This window comes from Camellia sinensis, chromosome 2 (assembly GCF_055761805.1).
Source record: "Camellia sinensis isolate YWXY chromosome 2, ASM5576180v1, whole genome shotgun sequence".
Taxonomy (NCBI): domain Eukaryota; kingdom Viridiplantae; phylum Streptophyta; class Magnoliopsida; order Ericales; family Theaceae; genus Camellia; species Camellia sinensis.
Window position 1 is genome coordinate 198,928,408 of NC_138962.1, and position 17,808 is coordinate 198,946,215.

General features: G+C 36.0%; 1 protein-coding gene across 3 annotated transcripts in view; it reads left to right on the top strand.

Annotated features, from left to right (window-relative positions):
• The window catches only part of LOC114276464 (protein transport protein SEC16B homolog), a 34,204-nt gene extending 24,926 nt beyond the window's left edge, over positions 1–9,278 (top strand). For all 3 annotated transcript variants that reach the window (XM_082916559.1, XM_028218252.2, XM_028218251.2), the window contains 7 exons: positions 3,905–4,039; positions 4,284–4,411; positions 4,496–4,604; positions 4,680–4,994; positions 6,821–6,943; positions 7,070–7,347; positions 7,937–9,278. In XM_082916559.1, the coding sequence (XP_082772685.1) occupies positions 3,905–4,039; positions 4,284–4,411; positions 4,496–4,604; positions 4,680–4,994; positions 6,821–6,943; positions 7,070–7,347; positions 7,937–8,450 (1,602 nt within the window). In that variant the 3' untranslated portion in view covers positions 8,451–9,278. The remainder of the gene's footprint in view (positions 1–3,904; positions 4,040–4,283; positions 4,412–4,495; positions 4,605–4,679; positions 4,995–6,820; positions 6,944–7,069; positions 7,348–7,936) is intronic.
• Positions 9,279–17,808: the final 8,530 nt, after the last annotated feature.

Consider the following 17,808-nt stretch of genomic DNA (forward strand, 5'->3'; position numbering starts at 1 on the left):
CTATCGTCTCACTCTCCCTCTATCGTCTCGCTCTCCCTTTCGATCTCTCTGGTCTGGTACAATTTTTTTTGTTTTTGTTTTTTTTTACAAGTATACTCCTGTTTTGGCCCCATTTGATATCATTTATATATTAGCTTTATACTTATAAAATTTTTGATTATTAGTTTAAAAAAATTAAAATATGTTGTAATTGTAAATGTGTTTGGTTATGAAAAAAGTTGAACCCATATGGCTAAATAAATTGTCACATTTTTTTTTTTTTTTTGTGCGAAAAATATCAAAAATGTCCTTAAAAGTTATAATTAAACAAATATATGTCACTTTATTTGTTCATATACATATTTAAGGATATTCCCTGATGAAGGGGAACAAGTTGAAGCTATTGACCTTGAAAACTCTTAGTTTCATAGGAATCTTTCTTTTTTTATCAAGTTGTCGTTTGCTTTAAGTCTTATTTTTATGTATTGTTAAAATCCACCTACTCTCCACCTACTTCACCCACTTAAACCTACTCCACTAAACCTAACCCACTACACCACTACCACCTCACCTACTCCACTAAACCTAACCCACTACACCACTACCACCTCACCTACTCCACTAAACCTAACCCACTACACCACTACCACCTCCACTTCACCTACTCCTTACCTACTACACACTCACCCTCTTCTATATATAGAAATCATGAATCATTGTAATAGAAATCAATAAACATCAATCAATAATACATAAATTTTAAATGGTATCAGAGCAAGGTTAAGACCTTAGTATTTTTCGCTTCACCGGCGGGCGGCAACCTCGCCTTGGCCGCCCGCCGGACCTCAACCTATTCCGCTTATTTTCTACACATACCTTGACTTCTTCAACATTTTCTTACACCCCTCCTCCGCTATGTCGGCGGCGGCACCCGCATCATCGTCTAGCCTCTATCGCCGTTCACCTCGCCTCTCACATATCCGTGGTTGTACTCTTACTCGTCGTCGTCGTTGGCGTTTCTGGCACTACTTTTCTGCTCGTCACTGCTGTTTTTTTCCCGATTTGCTCTCTCTCTCTTAGCCATGGATTTGGGTGTGGGGTGTAGAGCTGTGGCTCTGTTGTTGGTAGCCATGTTTGCTGGCTTGAAGGTTTCAATGGCAGCAGTGTACAAGGTTGGGGACTCCGTTGGTTGAACCATCATTGGGAATATTGATTACAAGGCCTGGGCTGCTTCCAAGACGTTTCATGTTGGAGATGTCATCATTTTCGAATACAATTTTCAATGTCACGTGTTGCAAGTGCCCCACAAAGAATACCAAGCCTGCAGAAGTGTAAGACAGTAACATGCATCTTCACATATAGCTTGGGTAATGTGTAACTGTCAAAAGCACAAGCTTCTTGGACATCCCTCTCTCTCTCTCTCCATGGACCCAACATCATCATCATGCACCCACTCTATCTCCCTCTCTCTCATCTTTTCCCACTTTCAAACCCACTTTAATCATATCTCTCCTTTCTCGTAATTTATTTCATCCACGTTCTTTCACCCTTTTCTTTTATTTTAATATATATATATATATTTTATTATAATATATTTTCCCTATCCCTTGTTAGTAAGCATCACCCGTTTTCCATTCTCTTATTATTATTTATTTTATATTCCACCAAAAAAAAAAAAAAAAAAAAATCACACTGCTGTTTTTCTTATCACCCATCCACAAATATTTTTCTCTATTTTCTTTATCCATTATTTTCTTTTATTTTATTTTTCTTATTAAACAAAACAACACCACAAAATAACACCAACAACATTCCACAACCTTGTCATTTTATTCATATCAGGGGATCAACCCCGATCACACTTTTACATCAAAAAAAAAAAAAAAAAAAAAAACCCACACAAACAAAAACAAAACTACCACACCCACAGTGGGATTTTTCTTCTCTACTCAGCCGCCGGTCTTTTCTTCTTGCCTCCGTCCTGGGTGGTCCTTGCCGGTATTGCCTCCGTGCTTCCTAGACCACCAAGCAAGTTGCCTCCTCCCTGCTCCTCCACTACAGCATATGGTGGACCTCCAAATCGGAACATCACGGTGGCCTTCCGCTTCAGCTCCTTGTTTTCTGCCTTTAGCACACTTATCTCTGCTCGCGCATCCTTATACATGCGTTGGAGCAGAGCCAGCTGGGAGTTTAACTGTTGCACCTCATTTGTCCTGCTCTGCAGCCGGTGCGACAAGTTTGTGACCGCAGTCATGGTTTCCACACATGACTTCAGAGTATACTGATTGGCCTCAATATCAGTTTGCACCGCCATTTTTTGCTCCACCGACCGCATCAGAAAGTTCAACGGAGCAAACACAGAGGTGTTTGGTTGAGGTTCACTGGCCACCGCACCAGTTCTCTCTCTTGTTGACTCATTGAGGTCGGGAAAGAGAGTGAGTAGACCTCGGGATGAAGAGGCCATATTCTGGGTAGCTGAACGGGAAGAAGAGGCCATGTTTTTTGGGTTGCTGAGTGTTTCCGAGACGGGTTGGATACAGAGTATTTACAGATTGTTTCAGAATAACAAGTTCAGAGGTTTCAGTCTGGTTTGGTTTCCTCCGCCTCCGCATTGGTTTATATTGACACAGACGACGCGGCCGACACGCCGCTCTGTCGATCACGTGCCTCGCCGCGTCTCCGGCTCACCTTTTGATGGCTCGACGCTTTCTGTCGGGCACGACTTTTGATGAAGTGGGCGTGCCTTTTGAGGGCGCAACTTTTGATGGCACGCCTTTTGAAAGATTGGGCACACCTTTTGAGGGTGCGACTTTTTAGGGGTCCGACAAGACTCTGTAAACTGTCCCGACATTGATTCCGGTTAGCTCATTTATGGGTCCGACAAGACTCTGTAAACTGTCCCGACATTGATTCCGGTTAGCTCATTTATGGGTCCGACAAGACTCTGTAAACTGTCCCGACATTAATTCCGATTAGCTCCTTCATGGGTCCGACAAGACTCTATAAACTGTCCCGACATTGATTCCGGTTAGTTTCTACAAGGGTCCAGCAAGACTCCGTAAACTGTCACAACAACTGTCACAACATTGTCTGCTACAACGGTCCGACATGACCCCATAAACTGTCTTCTACATCGGTCTGACACCGCCATCCAGTGTCCTCTACACCATTATGACACCACCATACAGTGTCCTCTACATGGTTATGACACCCCCATACAGTGTCCTCTACAACGTTATGACACCACCATCCAGTGTCTTCACCAATGGTCTGACACGACCATACAGTGTCTCTTATCCTCTTTTTTTTTTATGTATTTTCTTGTTTTGTTACTCTCTCCAAACTCAAGTTGGTTAGTTCCTATCCCCCCTTGAGTTTGCGGGGGGCTGTTAAAATCCACCTACTCTCCACCTACTTCACCCACTTAAACCTACTCCACTAAACCTAACCCACTACACCACTACCACCTCACCTACTCCACTAAACCTAACCCACTACACCACTACCACCTCACCTACTCCACTAAACCTAACCCACTACACCACTACCACCTCCACTTCACCTACTCCTTACCTACTACACACTCACCCTCTTCTATATATAGGAATCATGAATCATTGTAATAGAAATCAATAAACATCAATCAATAATACATAAATTTTTACATGTATGCTACATTACTAAAAATTGTTGAAGTTTTATTTTTATGTATGTTACATTACGAAAAACTGTAAAAATAATATTTTTTATGAATGTATCCCCGCCGTTCCCGTATCCTAGTTTTTCAAATTTTGTCGTATTGCCGTATCCGTATCGTATCGTATCGTACCTGTATCCTGTATCCGTATCCGTATCCGTGCTTCCTAGAATAGCACTAGAAAGATGATTGTCTTCTCTGACTTGTTAATTATAACGATGTTCGCAGGTTACTGCTGCCCACATTTGTTATTTAGTTGCTGAAGCAAACTTCGAGTCATATTCAGACAGTGCACGAATCTGTCTTATTGGTTCAGATCATTTGAAATTCCCGAGAACATATGCTAGTCCTGAGGCCATTCAGGTGTGCTGCACTTCCTTTTTATCACATGTATAAGAAAAGAGTTTGAAATTCTCTAATTTACCAATATATGATCTATACAATGTATGGTTTTAGTGCTTTGTTCTAATGCCCATGGTGAATATAATGTATGACTGGCACTATTTTGATCACTTAGTGGACTACATGGTAAATCATTCCCTTTTTGAAGTTCGAGTTTCTTTATTTCCTGAATATGACTGAAATAGCCTTCTGAAAATTTGGATAGAGGACAGAGTTATATGAATATTCAAAGGTGCTTGGAAATCCACAGTTCATTCTACTACCATTTCAACCATATAAGCTTATCTATGCACATATACTAGCTGAAGTGGGAAAGGTGTCAGATTCGTTAAAGTAAGTATTATTATTTATCTTTTGTTTCAGATTTTGTTATACCCCTTTGCCTTCGCATCCTGTAATGTGTATTTGCTGGTTCAGATACTGTCAAGCTGTTTTGAAGTGTTTAAAAACTAGCCGGGTACCAGAAGTGGATGCATGGAAGAATTTCGTATCATCTCTTGAGGAGCGGATTAAAATTCACCAGCAGGTACGTCCATGATATTTGGTTTGTTCCTCAATTGAGCCTTTTTATTTTCGTATCTTACAAAGACACCATTTACAGGGTGGATACTCTGTTAATTTGGCTCCAGCAAAACTGATGGGTAAATTGCTGAACTTATTTGATAGTACTGCTCATCGGGTTGTGGGAGGGCTTCCACCACCTGTACCATCGGCATCACATAGTAGTGCTCAGCGCAATGAATATGATCACCAAAAAGTGGGCCCAAGGGTGCCTAACAGTCAATCTACAATGACCATGTCTTCTTTGATGCCTTCAGCATCAACGGAACCGATAAGTGAATGGAATAGTGGGAGCAATCGACCGAAGCACAGTAGAAGTGCTTCAGAGCCAGATTTTGGTAAATCACCAAGAAAGGTAAATATTACTCTTTTTGGCTAATAGAAGATGTCCTGCTTTCCTAACCATTACAGTTTTCACAAGCTTTTTTTCTATTTTGGGGTTAAGCTTAAGCCTAGTGAGTGATATAGGGAAAAAGTATCACTGATTTCAATTTTCAGAAGTCAATGGGAAAATTACACTAACACCCTTTGAGATTTCCAACAATTACATGGACCTTCCGTGTAGTTTCTAAAATTACATTGACACCCCGTACTTCATCTAACAATATTTGATACCTGACCTCCATTACGTTCAGTTAATGAGACAGATGAATATAATTGATATCATCGTTTTAATTTTTTCAATTACCAATCCTGCCTTTGTCCCATAAACTTAATTGTAAATTAATTAAATGAATATATAAAATTTTAATAACAAAGAGTCAAATTGCACCACATCATCCTATTTTAAGAATGGTGAACCTGAAACCAAGTCACATTGCACCCCGTCACCTTCCTTCTTCTCCAAAATCCCTCTTTCTAACATGTGGCCATGTATCAGATGCAAATTTCTCTATTCCACAACACCATTTCACACCCTATCCCAAACACCCCCTTCACAGTTGTGTTCTTGAACTTTAAGCCTGTCTATGAGGTTCCTAGAAGTAAATTATTTACTCAGTTTAAAAAAGAGAAACAAAGAATAAGAAGATGATGATGTTGAGAAGTTGATGAGATATGTTGGAATGCTCATCTTTGATAAAAGGTGAGGCGAAGAAGTTTTTGCTCTAAAGATAAGAATAAAATCTTGAGGAATGTATGAATTTGATGTAGGACGAGTAGGGATTACTTTCCTACAAGTAGTAAGCCCGAGTTAAGTATACTGACATTAGCAATAGTAGAGTTGTAGGGCTAGATTTGGTACTATAGAAATATTTAAAAAAATAGGAGTTCAAGGGTTTGTAAAAGGGTAGGGTTTTGGGAACGAAAATACAAGTGTTTAGGGGCAGTTTGGTGGTTGTTCTAAGCACTGTGAACAGTGACGTGAACAGTAACCTTGCCGGATAGAAGAAGAAGAGAGAGAGAGAGAACTGCTTCACCCTCGCAAGGGATAGGCCAATCACACAAACATAATCTCAAATTTTCATAATATTAACTCTGCTATTGAATCATTGAGATTACACATATATTTATAGGCTAAGGACTTTCCTAATTCTATAAGTACTATTTCTCAAATTTAGAAACTAAACATATTTAGTAACTAGTAATATTCTAGACCAACTATGACTTCCAATTCTACTTCAATCATAATAAGAAATTTTAATGACTTCTAATTCTACTTCAATTTCAAAATAAGAAACTTACTTTTGACCACTAAGATTATTTTAAACATAATAAAACCCCTATATAATACCCCATTTAATAATTTGACCCAAAATAAAACCCATGAGTGACCCCTACAACTCATGTCCAACAATTATTGGAATTACCATTATACCCTTAATTACGAAAACCTACTATAATAACATGAAGACTAAAAATTATTTCAAATCTTTAATTCTTGATACTCTAAATGTGCTTCATGTGAAATTTTAGATTTGCTCTTTTTCTTCTTTCCATGATCTTCATCAGAATTGTCTCTCTAGCGCCTCACATTCGATTTAATTTTTTAAATTACTAACACTAGAGATGGAAAAAAATTAAAAAGAAAATTGTAAATAATTGCACTTAGCTTGATGTCCTTGTTCAGGCATGCCTAGAAAGATTCATTAGCTTGTATGAATATTTGTTCTATGTCCAATTTGCTTGGGGTAGCCTCATGCACTGGGACTGTCCTTTTATTCTAACTCTGCTTTTGCTCAGGTAAGTTCTTCTGAGCAAGAAAAGGCATCAGGATTAGGTGCGTCTTCTCGTTTTGGTCGTTTTGGCTCACAGTTATTCCAGAAGACCATGGGGTTGGTATTAAGATCCCGCCAAGATCGACAGGTAATTTTTAGATGAACCTTCTTTTTCTTATTTTGTATTTTTTTCTTTGTCCTTGAGCAAATTTATCTGCATGATCTTTTTGGGCTAACTTGCTCATTTAAATACTTCCATGTTTTTCTACTGAAGGCTAAGCTGGGTGAGAAAAACAAATTTTATTATGATGAAAAGCTGAAGAGATGGTTAGAAGAAGGCATTGAAGCACCAGCTGAGGAAGCGACCTTGCCACCTCCACCAAGTATAGCTTTCCAGAACAGAATAGAAGGATCTAAAATTGATAATTCACATTCTAATGGCGGATCAGAACATAAAAACCCAAGTTCTTCTGAATGGAATTCAGAGGTCCCACCCATTCCACCCAGTTCAAACCAGTTCTCTGCCCATGGACGTGTGGGCGTTCGTGCAAGGTATAAGCAAGCATAAAGCTCCTCTCTGTTTCATCTATTTTTTCCCCTATTTGTTTATTTGGATTTCATTTTTTATGCTTTACAAGACAAAGTGTTGGGCAACTAAAAAACATGTTTATAAAATGAGTACAGCTGAAATGAAAGTACTTAGATAAATTGTGTGATAAGACTAGAAATAAATATATTTGTGAAATAGTAAAAGTAGCACCTATTGAAGTTAAGTTGAGGGATAAAGGTTAAGATGGTTTGGTCATGTACGACAAATACCTATAGATGCAACGATAAGGAAGAAAGAGTAATATGGTCACCGTAAATGGAGATGCTAGGGAAAGGGGAAGACCTAGGCTGACATGGAATGTGGTAGTAAAAAATTTATATGAATTTATTTGCTTTAATTGAGTATATAGCCCTTGACAGAGCTGAATGGTAAAAAGGATTTGTGTAGCCAACCACACTTGATTGGAACATATAGCACTTGGTTTGGTTTGGTTTCTTGATGGGGTGTTTATTGTGTTGCCTTCGGCTAGTGCATTTGATTTCCCCCCTTTCTTGAACTCAATTGTTTACCACTTGCATTGAAAATAATCAGGTATGTCGACACTTTCAACAAGGGTGGTGGAACCCCGTCAAGCATATTTCAGTCGCCTTCTCTTCCTTCTCCAAAGCCGTCAGTCGGTTCCAACGCCAAGTTTTTCATCCCCACTACGGTGACCTCAGGAGATGGGACGGTACAAACAGGAGAAAACTTGCAAGAAACCATTGTCAACAGTGAAAATCGCTCTGCAGCTGTTGCGAACAACAGTGCATTGCCATCTTCACCAATGTCGGCATCATCAATGGCAACAATGCAGCGGATTCCTAGCATGGATAACATTACAAGAAGAACAGGAGCGATGGTGAACTGTGAAAGCTCCATTCCCCCACATTCTCGACGTACAGCATCTTGGAGTGGGAGCTTTTCCGATACATCTAATCCGTCTAAAACGACTGAAATAAAACCTCTTGGTGAGGCACTGGGTATGCCTCCATCTTTGTTTATGCCCGGTGATTCCTCAACGAATAGAGGTAATATTGGGGATGACCTCCATGAAGTTCAACTTTGAGGTGTCCGGGCAAGAGATTGTGGATATTCACTTTCACGTGGACATATGGGTAATTCTATTTGCACACCACACTTTATTTTAGTACAACACCATTTTATACCGTTCGGATATCAACTTGTGAATAAAAACCAATTGTTTAAACAAAAATTCCATTCAACAGTTGGTATCCGAGCAATTGATTTTTGTTCGGAAGTTGATATCTAAATGGTAAAAATGGTATGCACTGAGATTGAGAGTGGTGTGCAAATAGAATTACACTTGACATATTGCCATGCGACGCCAATTACAGAGATTTTTGACCATCGTTTGGCTGAAATTAGGAAATGAGTGATGCTATGTGTGGCCTCCGATAAAGATGTGTACCGTCCAACCAATATTTGGCCTAAAAATTGAAGGTGCAGACATCTTCAGCCATTGGAGGAGCTTCTTGTTCTCTGAAAGAAGATCAAGGATTGGCATATTGTTGTACAGGTCATTTGTTGATTTATTTGGGACAGATTGCTTTGATGACAGTAGAGGAGGGTCTGAAAATGCATTCTATTCCAATTGAACAGAAAAAGAAGAAAAGAAAAAAAAAAGTTTGCTAGTTCACATTTTTTTCACTGTTCATGTTGATATTCAAATTTTGTTCGATCACACAATAATATCAGAAATGAAAGGCCGAATAGTTTTTGTTCTAACCTTTTTTTTTTTTTTTAGGAAAAGGGAACTCTCTGTCTCTGACAATTTTCCCACTTTGTTAGTTTTTGTTGTTGGTTATCCTATTGAAGATGTGCAGGACAAATTTGAAGAAATTTCAGCAATGTTAATATAACCATTGTTTTTATCCAGACTACCTTTTGTGTCTGGTCCTGAGTTTATGACCTTACTGTTGTATAACATTTCCATCCAACAATATGATGTTTATTATCAGTCCAATCAATAGCTTACTTTCACTTCAAAATAAGTCTGTCAATGGATGGGATTCAGAAAATCTGATCTCATTAGCCATCCATCTGAATCTGGATCCAAAATTTAACAGATCCCATAATGGTCGAAGGATCCTCCAAGTCTGCTTTAAAATGGTTTGGACTTGAAAACCAAAAATCCATGGCTAAAAAGATTTGCTTTCTCTTCAATTTGAGAGAAGTTGGATTCTATTTAGATGGATTTGTGGTTCTATTCTCGTCTCACTTTAACAATTCAAGTCTCCTTTTATTTTGTTAATTCCCATGCATGGATTATTCATTAAAAAAAAAAAATGTGTAGATAATGATTTTATAAGCACAATCACATAATTTTATCAATTTTAAAAAATAAATTTTATAAAATTATGTAACTATATTTATTGAATCAATTTATTTAAAGACTTGACAAAATAAACGACTGAAATTATCGAAGTGTCATTCATGGTGGCATCCATGAGTATAATTGACAAATTTTTGGATTTAAAAATAAAATAAAAGTAAAAAAAATAAAATAGTGAGACAATTATGAATGAAATTTCTATTTAAATTCATGATATATACAGTCTTATGTTACAATTTTTTCAACCCAATTAAAATTTTGCTCAATTACATAATTAATGCAACTTATGATGTAGTTTATAATTTGTTATTTTAAAATTTGGTATCATTTACAATTTGGATAATTCTATTTACATATCACAAATTTTTTTAGTACACACTACTTGCTCAATTTACACCACACACAAATTAAAGCTTTATTTTATCTCAATACACACCATTAAAACATCGTTTGAGAACATGCTAATTTAATAATTTTTTGACTATTTTGAGATAACATTTTAATTTTTTACGAAAAGATGCGCAAAAAATAAAAAGAAAAGAGAATCTTTGACTTTTTTTTGTATGAATTATTGAATTTTTGACTTTTTAAATAATTTTCTGACTTTTTAACTAAGCCCACTAGTCCCCAAACGAGGCCTAATTTTCAAATAATACCAAATTACCATCATCTTCTCCAACAAACTCTAACCCTAACCTTAACCCAAAACCCAAACCCTTGCCCATCATCAGCCGTCAGCCACCGACCTCTACCCCTCTCCCCTCCTCGTCGCAACCCTCATCTTCGTTCCTACCACCGCTGCCCCACAACCATCTCAACCCTCACCGCCGCAGTGCACAGCCGTCGCAACCTCCACAGATTTCACTCACTCTCTGTCTACGGATTACGTGTGGTTGGTCGGCGACAGAAGACTAGTTAGGATAGTGGTGGTCTCCGCGTGATAAGAGGCGCGATGGTGGTAGGTCGTTAGGGATGTTCATTGTAATGGTGGCGGTTATGAGATGGTGGCGACAACGATGGACTGAGAAGGCGAAGCAGCAATGGCAGCGACGGCGGAGCGACAGGGAGGGCGAGTTGCAGAGGAACGTGGTTATGGCAATAGCGACGGAGTGAGGGAAAAAAAAAAAAGAAGAAGAAGAAGAAAAAGGAAGAAGAGAGTGGCGACGACGACAGCGACGGTGAAGATGACTTCGTAATGGTGGTGGTTGGCCAACCGGTGATGGTTGGCCGGTGCTGGTGGTTGTCAATAAGTTAGGTTGGGGTTTTTGGATGAAGGGGATGGAATCTAGATGATGGCAATTTGAATATTTGATTGAAGGATAAAATTGTAATTAAAAAATTATGAATAACGGTGTAAGATCATTTCTAATGGTTCATTAAACTTGATATAAAATTTGAATTTTGGTGAAAAAGTCATTGTTTGGTACTCTAACAGTCGCATCAAATCAGTATCGAATTGAGAATTCACTATCAAATTACTGTTTCTGACCGTTGGAAGAGCTGAACCGGTCAACGAGTCGGTTGCCCGGTCGGTTGACCAATCGGTCGACCACTAAAAGGTTCAAACAGTTCAAATGGATTGGTTCAAAAAATTCAAAAATATATATATATACATTTTTTTTTTTTTGCCTTACCAGTCAACCAGCCAATTGACCGGCCCGGTCGACCAACTGGTCGACCACTAAAAGGTTCAAACAGTTCAAGTAGGTAGGTTCAAACAATTCAAAAAAAAAATTTGTCTTACTGGTCGACCAACCGGTTGTCCCTGGAGCAGATTTGATGAAAATCAACCATTAGAGCATTCTGTATCAGATTGAGAAAATGGTCATTTTTTTACTCAAATTTCGTGAAAAATTAGGTGAACCGTTGGAGATGCTCTAACTGAGTATAATTGGGGAAATTGCAATTAGATAATACATAAAAAGATTTCACTTTGAAGGTTTTCAATGGAGTTGTCAAATATAGGGTTTTAAAGATGTCAATGGGTCTTCATTGTTTCTTCAATGAGTCATTTTCATACATATGTGGAAGAGGGTTTTCAATTGAATGGATAAAGGTATGTGGAATGAGTGTTTAAGTGGTGTGTATACAAGGATATGAATTAGGGTATAATTGGAACTTAAAGTGTGTGGAATGAAAAGAATAATCAATAACCAAATTAATAAGTGTATGCACTAACAAATAATGTGCACTGAAGTAAAAGTGTATGCACTGAAAATAATGTGCACTGAAGTAAATAGGTGTATGGAAATAGAATTTCCCATATAATTGAGGTATGTAAATAAAATTACCCTTACAATTTATGTAACAACAATAATTTATTTTTATTTTTTTTGGATAATTGTTGAAAAGTCCAAGTTAAAAAGGATATATGACATTAGGTCTAATGTATATTTTTTGTTGTTGAGAACTTTACCATTTATGAAATAATTTAGTAAGAGTCATTTTATTTGTTTTGTAGGACATTTTGTTTCTAATTTTACCCTTTAATTTATTCGTTGACTTTTTTTTTTTTTTTATAATTGTTGAAAAGTCCAAGTTAAGGAGGGTATATGACATTAGGTCTAGTGTATATTTTTTATTAGTGAGAGGTCTACCATTTACGAAATAATTTGATGAGAAGTCTTTTTATCTGTTTTGCAGAACATTTTTGTTTCTAATTTTACTCCTTAATTTATTTGTTTACTTTTTTTATCTGTTGACTTTCGTGGAATTTCTGTTCAATTTTTTTCCTATCTATTCAAAAAATTTCCCCATCTGTTCAATTTTTTTACCCAATCTATTTAACTTTTTTACTATATGTTCAATTTTTTCCTTTATCTATTCAATTTATTCTCATACATACTGTAACGCCCAAAAAATTTCAAACTTCAAAGAATACATTATCAATTAAATACAGGGTTTATCTAAGGTTAGGAGTCTAGGAAACGATACTAATGAGTCCTATGGCCAATGACCGAGTAAGATCCCAGATCGTCGGAGGAGTCAAGTTAGCCTCCCTTCTAAGTTCAACTTTCTTAGGTAGCGCACCACCCTTTTGACAGATCTTAAAAGACATTGACACGAGGTCTCATAAGTAACGCAGAGATAGGCATAAGATTACAAGGTAAATAATTATTACAGCGTCTCAAATTTTTTTAACTTACAAAACGAGTTCCATTACTAATACAATCCAAAAACAATAAATAAAGGCACAATTGGACTAATGAGCGAAATGGTTCCCAAAATTTCTTTAAGGAAAACTAAAGTCTTCAAATGTCTTTGACTCTTTGTTGGCTTCGTACGTTTCTTCGACACCTGGCATGAAACGCCATGAGTTTTGAATGCCCAGTGAACGGACACACCCTATCCCTTTTTTCCCAGTCCAATACACAAATGCAAATATAACAAGCAAGTAATGAAGCATGATAATCATTCAATAATAAAGGATTACAAGGTTAGATGTTAGAAATCTAGAAATCCTCCAAAGAGACTTCATCCTCCTAACTACAAGAATTGGACGCGGATTATTCGGTATGCCTTCTCTTTTGCTGCTTTGTTGCAGAACTAACCTCGGATGCCTACCAATAGTTATATACCGCGTAGCGCCAACCGCAGGGCCTCAAAAGAGACGGTAATAATGGGCCTTGGCCAAATCCCTCATCACACCAAACCACCTAGGGTCTGAATACAACTGCTTCGTTCAAGGGTTCCAAAAACCACTTGCGCAAGACTTTAACTTCCAAATAGGGGACGCATCCTCGTCAACCAATCAATATCTTAGTAATCTTGTCCAAAGATTCACAACCCATTACCATCCATTAAGTTTCCCGTTTAAGTTAGATAATTTAAGTCAAAGTTAAGACATGCTCTTAAAACAACATCTATTGCACAAGTTTGAACAACTAGATAGCACAAATAAAAGGAAACAAGGTTACAACACATGAGATTCACATATGAAGATAGGCAGAAGTAGTTCTAAGCATATTCAAGTAGTTACGGGAATAAGTTCGCATATAAATATAATTTACAGATTTGTATAAGTGTGAGCACCATCGAAGGATTAAAATAAAATACATAACCCTATGATATGTGAAATATCATATCGAGACATAATCATAAATTAATAAGCATATTTATGAACATAATAGCATGAAATACCACTGCCAAACAAAATTTCAGATTTAGTACCCGTTAAAGATTAAAATCGAAAGGGTTGTTAGAGATTTTTATAGAACTCGGCCTTCCTATGGTTCGTAGAGAATTTAATCTAGTTTCCAGAACATATTTCGGAAATGGGATAGCTTTTCTAGATTTTAAGTTATTTAGAAAACACTCCAGCGCTGTCCAGATTCGTCGACCGTTACGAAAATTTGATTTTCTTGCAAACCGTTTAATGTTTTTCAATGAAACCAATTTTATTTGAAAGATAACCCCTTAAGGAAGATTTTGACATAAAATAGAGGTCCAGAATAATTTTCTACATTTTTCTAGAAATTTTTAAAATTGACTGTGAAAACAGATTCTTAAAGCACAATACCCAAAATAAGAAGATTTGTGAGAAAAGGGATCCACTAAGGGAAAATTTTCGTTTCTTTTGTGATGAAAACATACTAAATAACATATATTAAACTCAGAAAATTTGCTTGAAGGTGTGCCTTTGGAAAGTCTGAGAGATTTGTATGAAAAGATAATTTTGTACCGAAATGAGGGAAAATACAAGAGAGGTAGAATCATGGCTTAACTTTTATCATTTTTAACACAAGTAACTCATCAATAACACATCTGAAAACAATGTTTAGAACCCTTAAGAACATGTATTTGAAAAAGGAAAACGAAAGAGAAGGTTGTGTTGTGGCTTACTTGCTAGGCTTGAACAAGATGGCTCTCCTCTTCCTTCATCTCCCTTTCAAGACTTCTCTCTTGCTCTCCTTTCTCTCCTCTAGGCCGAATGTGTGTATGAGTGTGTTGTTTGTGTTTGCCATGCTAGGAGGTGGTGGTATTTATAGGCAATTTTGGTGTAAAAAGACATAAAGGCCCACTAGTTGGAATTGGATGGAAAAGTTTGGATTTACTTGGAGTCTAATGGAATAGGGAGTGATTAGGGGACTTAATCATAGGATTAGACAATATCTAGTTGGTCCCTAGTTGGAGTGAAACTAGTGTTGGGAACAAAACCCTAGGTTTAGGGGTACTAAGTGTTAGGGTTTTTAGAATATCATAATTACATTTTCTTGAAAATAGGCCCCTCACAATCTCCTAGGGTGGTCGGCCATTGGGAAGGGAGATGGGGCATTTTTTTATTCATTCTAGGTACTAAGGACACGCTTCCCAATGCATATATATATAGATCTCAAATTGACTGACGATACCTATAGTATAACAGTACATGTACTAGTTTTGGGGTAATTCTTGAATTTAATTAAAAAAGTGAGGGCTTGGAATTAAACTCATGTATTGGATCCTTACTTATATTAAATTAGGCTAAGGAACCCAATTCGGCTAGGATATTCTAGTTTCGATAAAAATAAAAAAATAAAAAAAATGCTAACCAACAAGATTCGAAATAATTCAAGAAACTAAGGGGCTTTAAGGAAATAATTCAAACATAAGGGTTTTTAAAGAGAATACATTTTTTAGGGGCTTCACATTAAATATAATGGAATGAAGAGGATTAGAACCTTAATCATGTATTTAATTATGATCTAGTTAGGTTTAGGACTAATGTAAATACCTTCTAATTAAAAACACACACATATATATAGTAAATCCTTATAGGTACCAAAGTCATTATTGCTCTAAGATTTCAAGGAATTTGTTTGTACTAAAGCGCAATGATTATAGCCTAGGAGGTATGATATCTAGCCATGTGATGGTGAATTGATGGACTTGTTTTATATATATATATATATATATATTGTACAAATCTTGAAAATTGTAAAATATAATGTTAAAAAAAGATTTTAGGGTACAAGTGTATATATAAATATATAATAGTACTTGTTTGGGGTTAATTTGTGATTCAATAAAAATGTGAGAGTTTGGGCTCAATTAAAGTATCTATTTCAAGTGTAGAGTAAATAAATTAGTGTTTGGAAAAATAATTCGGTTTGTATTATCTTGTTTTGAATTTAAAGGTAAATAACTGGACGAAGACTGTGAAAATCGAGAGTTAAGGTTTAGAGTGATTAATCTAAAATTTGAAAGTTAATAATTAATATTAGAGTGTTAGAAATGATTTTTAAGCTTCCAGGATCGATTAGGGTTTGTATGGGTTCGTCTATGATGCGTTTTCGATTCTAGGGTTTAATTTGCGAATAATCGACAAACTAAGGGCTTTATTATAATAACTCAAAATTTAAGGACCTAATAAGGTTTACAAAAGTCAGGGGTCTCACACATACAGAGATAGATAGAGAAATATCATACTATTTTACCTGTTCAAATTCTCAACAATGGCTATCTGTTCAATGTTTTAAACAACATTTAACTAAAATCATGACTATCTGTTCAAATTTTATTAGTCCAAATTTTATCTATCCAAGTTTTTATCTGTACAAACTTTTTTTCTGTTTAAACAAATCTGATCTTTTATTTTATCTGTTGAAAATCAATTGAAAAATAAATTTGATCTTTCTATCTATCTGTTTATTTTTTTATCTATAAAAAGTCATTTTCTATTTTTTTATTTGTTTAAATTTTGAACAAATATATACTGTCTACAATCTATTTCATCATTTTCTTCATCATCATCATCTTCAAAAAAACAAAAACAAAAACAAAAAAAGACTAGGTCTGAGTCTCTCACTCTCATTCCTTATCTATTTAACACAAAAACAAAAAACAAAATTGTAATCTGCAATTAGTTTCATCATCATCATCAAAAAAAAAAAAAAAAAAAAAAACTAGAAAAAGAAAAAGAATAATGAAAATGAATAGATAACCTTAACCACCACTATCACATTACTCGTACCAACTCGTATGACTTTCCTCATCCACCGCCTTTCTCGTCTGTCTTCGGTAGCGACGCCACCATCTACACCTGCCTTCTAATAAAACTGATGAACTCCGACAGGAACTGATGCACCATTTCCTTCGCATCTTTCTAGATTGTCGTGCACAGATCTGTTAGATCGGAGATCGATCCACCGCCGTATCACGGCGGCAATAGTGGATTCACCACCGAGAGATGTACTGAAGCTTCAAACCCCTTCAATCTGAGATTTTTAGATCTGGCCATAGCGACGGATGTGTGTGGCCCTGCGGTGGTCAAATCTTTTCGGATCTAATAGGGCCACCAGTAGATAAGGAGTAAGAGTCGAAGCGGCGCTAAAGACGGAAATAGAGAGAGAGAGATGGTGTGACACCCCAATTATTTAATTAATTAAATTAAAAATAAATAGAAAGTAAAATAAAATAATAGGAATATATTTAATTTTATAATTATATGTGCTAAAATGTAATCCAATTTGAATTAAAAGGCATTGATTTTATCAAAACATAACCATATAATTAATATATTACTTGGGTCAAATCAAAAGCCTAACCATAAGACTATTATGTTATTAAGGGCCAAGGGAGAATTTAGAAAAAAGTGACAAATGACTTGGAAAATATCTAATGAAGGTATGAAGAAATGGTTTGGTTGGAGGCATTCCAGTACGCCACCTGTTGTGGATGCAATGATTAAAGAGAAAATTAGGATAGTTGAATCAGTGGGTTGGGTCGTATATATAAGGAGGGAATGAGGCTGTAGAAATGGAGAAAAAAACAAAACGAGGAAGTAAAGGAAATAGTAAGCAAAAAGAGCGAGTCGGGCAGCGTAGTCACATGTGGACTAGCTAGGGAGGTCACCTGTTTTTGGATTTTTATTTTTTATTTTTTATATATATGTATATAAATAAAATTTTAATATTTAAAATAAAATTTTAAATATTAAGAATATTTTTAAATTTATGAAAACAATAGTCATTGTTTTATTGAAAATGAAATTATTACAACAAATTATATTTTTATATATAAAAATTTTATGAAAAAATCTCAATATAAAAGTAATATCCATCATTATTGATATGCAAATATAATTAATCTT